The sequence below is a fragment of the Penaeus monodon genome, chromosome 32 (genome assembly GCF_015228065.2).
Source record: "Penaeus monodon isolate SGIC_2016 chromosome 32, NSTDA_Pmon_1, whole genome shotgun sequence".
Lineage (NCBI taxonomy): Eukaryota > Metazoa > Arthropoda > Malacostraca > Decapoda > Penaeidae > Penaeus > Penaeus monodon.
Window position 1 is genome coordinate 22,636,091 of NC_051417.1, and position 1,032 is coordinate 22,637,122.

The 1,032-nt window shown below is 37.3% G+C and overlaps 1 protein-coding gene across 2 annotated transcripts in view; it reads right to left on the reverse strand.

Annotated features, from left to right (window-relative positions):
* LOC119593727 overlaps positions 1-785 on the reverse strand; it is a 6,365-nt gene extending 5,580 nt beyond the window's left edge. For both annotated transcript variants that reach the window (XM_037942699.1, XM_037942700.1), the window contains exon 1: positions 655-785. In XM_037942699.1, coding sequence (XP_037798627.1) covers positions 655-765 — 111 coding nt within the window. In that variant the 5' untranslated portion in view covers positions 766-785. The remainder of the gene's footprint in view (positions 1-654) is intronic.
* Positions 786-1,032: the final 247 nt, after the last annotated feature.

The following is a 1,032-nucleotide window of genomic DNA, read 5'->3' on the forward strand; positions in this document are numbered from 1 at the left end:
TTGCCATATAGGGCACAGCACCCTGCATTAGATGATTTAATTACCTACTTTGTATTTTTGTATTTTACTGCACAATTTCCCTGGTAAGTTTTATATATATGTAGTAGATGGTGAGAGGAATCCATTGGTACCAGTTTTGCAATGATTAGGTGCATGTAAGTCTTCTGAACAATTACATGTTTTCTCCCTCACTTGTTTTGAATGACTTATTTTCATTTGCAATGGAAGTGACAACAGGTTATCTTATTTTCTTATTTCTTTACTGCATTATTTTCACATCTTCTATAGCTTATAAATAATGGCTAGAACAACCTGGACCTGTACCTAACATTGGAGTCACTACTAATCCAGTGTTTTTAAAAATTAGTCAGTGAGAGTAACACTAATCTTTGAAAGTGTTTATGAAGTACAGTAGCATTTATCAAATTCCACATATGAAATCTGGTTTTATAAATATAAACATATAGTTTATGTATCTATAGCCTGTCTGCGTCAGGATGACGTGCCTAGCTAATCTTGCAGGGTGCCGATCTATTCCCTTTACATACCCCACGGGAGGCTGCAAGACAAAATCTTTCGGAGGGATAGCGTCCCACGATTTTAAAAGACCAGAAACCTTATCTTCTCCAAATCACGCGTGAAATTATACAACACCTCTTTAAGCACATCGATCATGATTTGTATGGGCAGAATCTCCGGCTGCATGTAGCTGAGGGCATTTTGTTCTTCATGAGGAGGCTCGACCGCCGCACCACGCCGAGCCATGTTTGTTTTGGTTCTGCTTTCGCGAGTCGCCACAGCCTAAAACATCCGATTTTTTTGTAAATTCCCTATAAATGACGTTCTTTCAGATTTGTATATCCATCTTGTATAACTGTCTTGTTGGTTTTTGAAAAACATAATAACTGATTGTTTATTTTCTATTCAATGCTTCGTATACGCAAAAAGAGAATATTTATGAGACGCTGTAGGAGGTCGGAAACGTTCTGAATGGCTTTCAAATTCAAAGAAATAAACCGCTTGTTTCAGAGA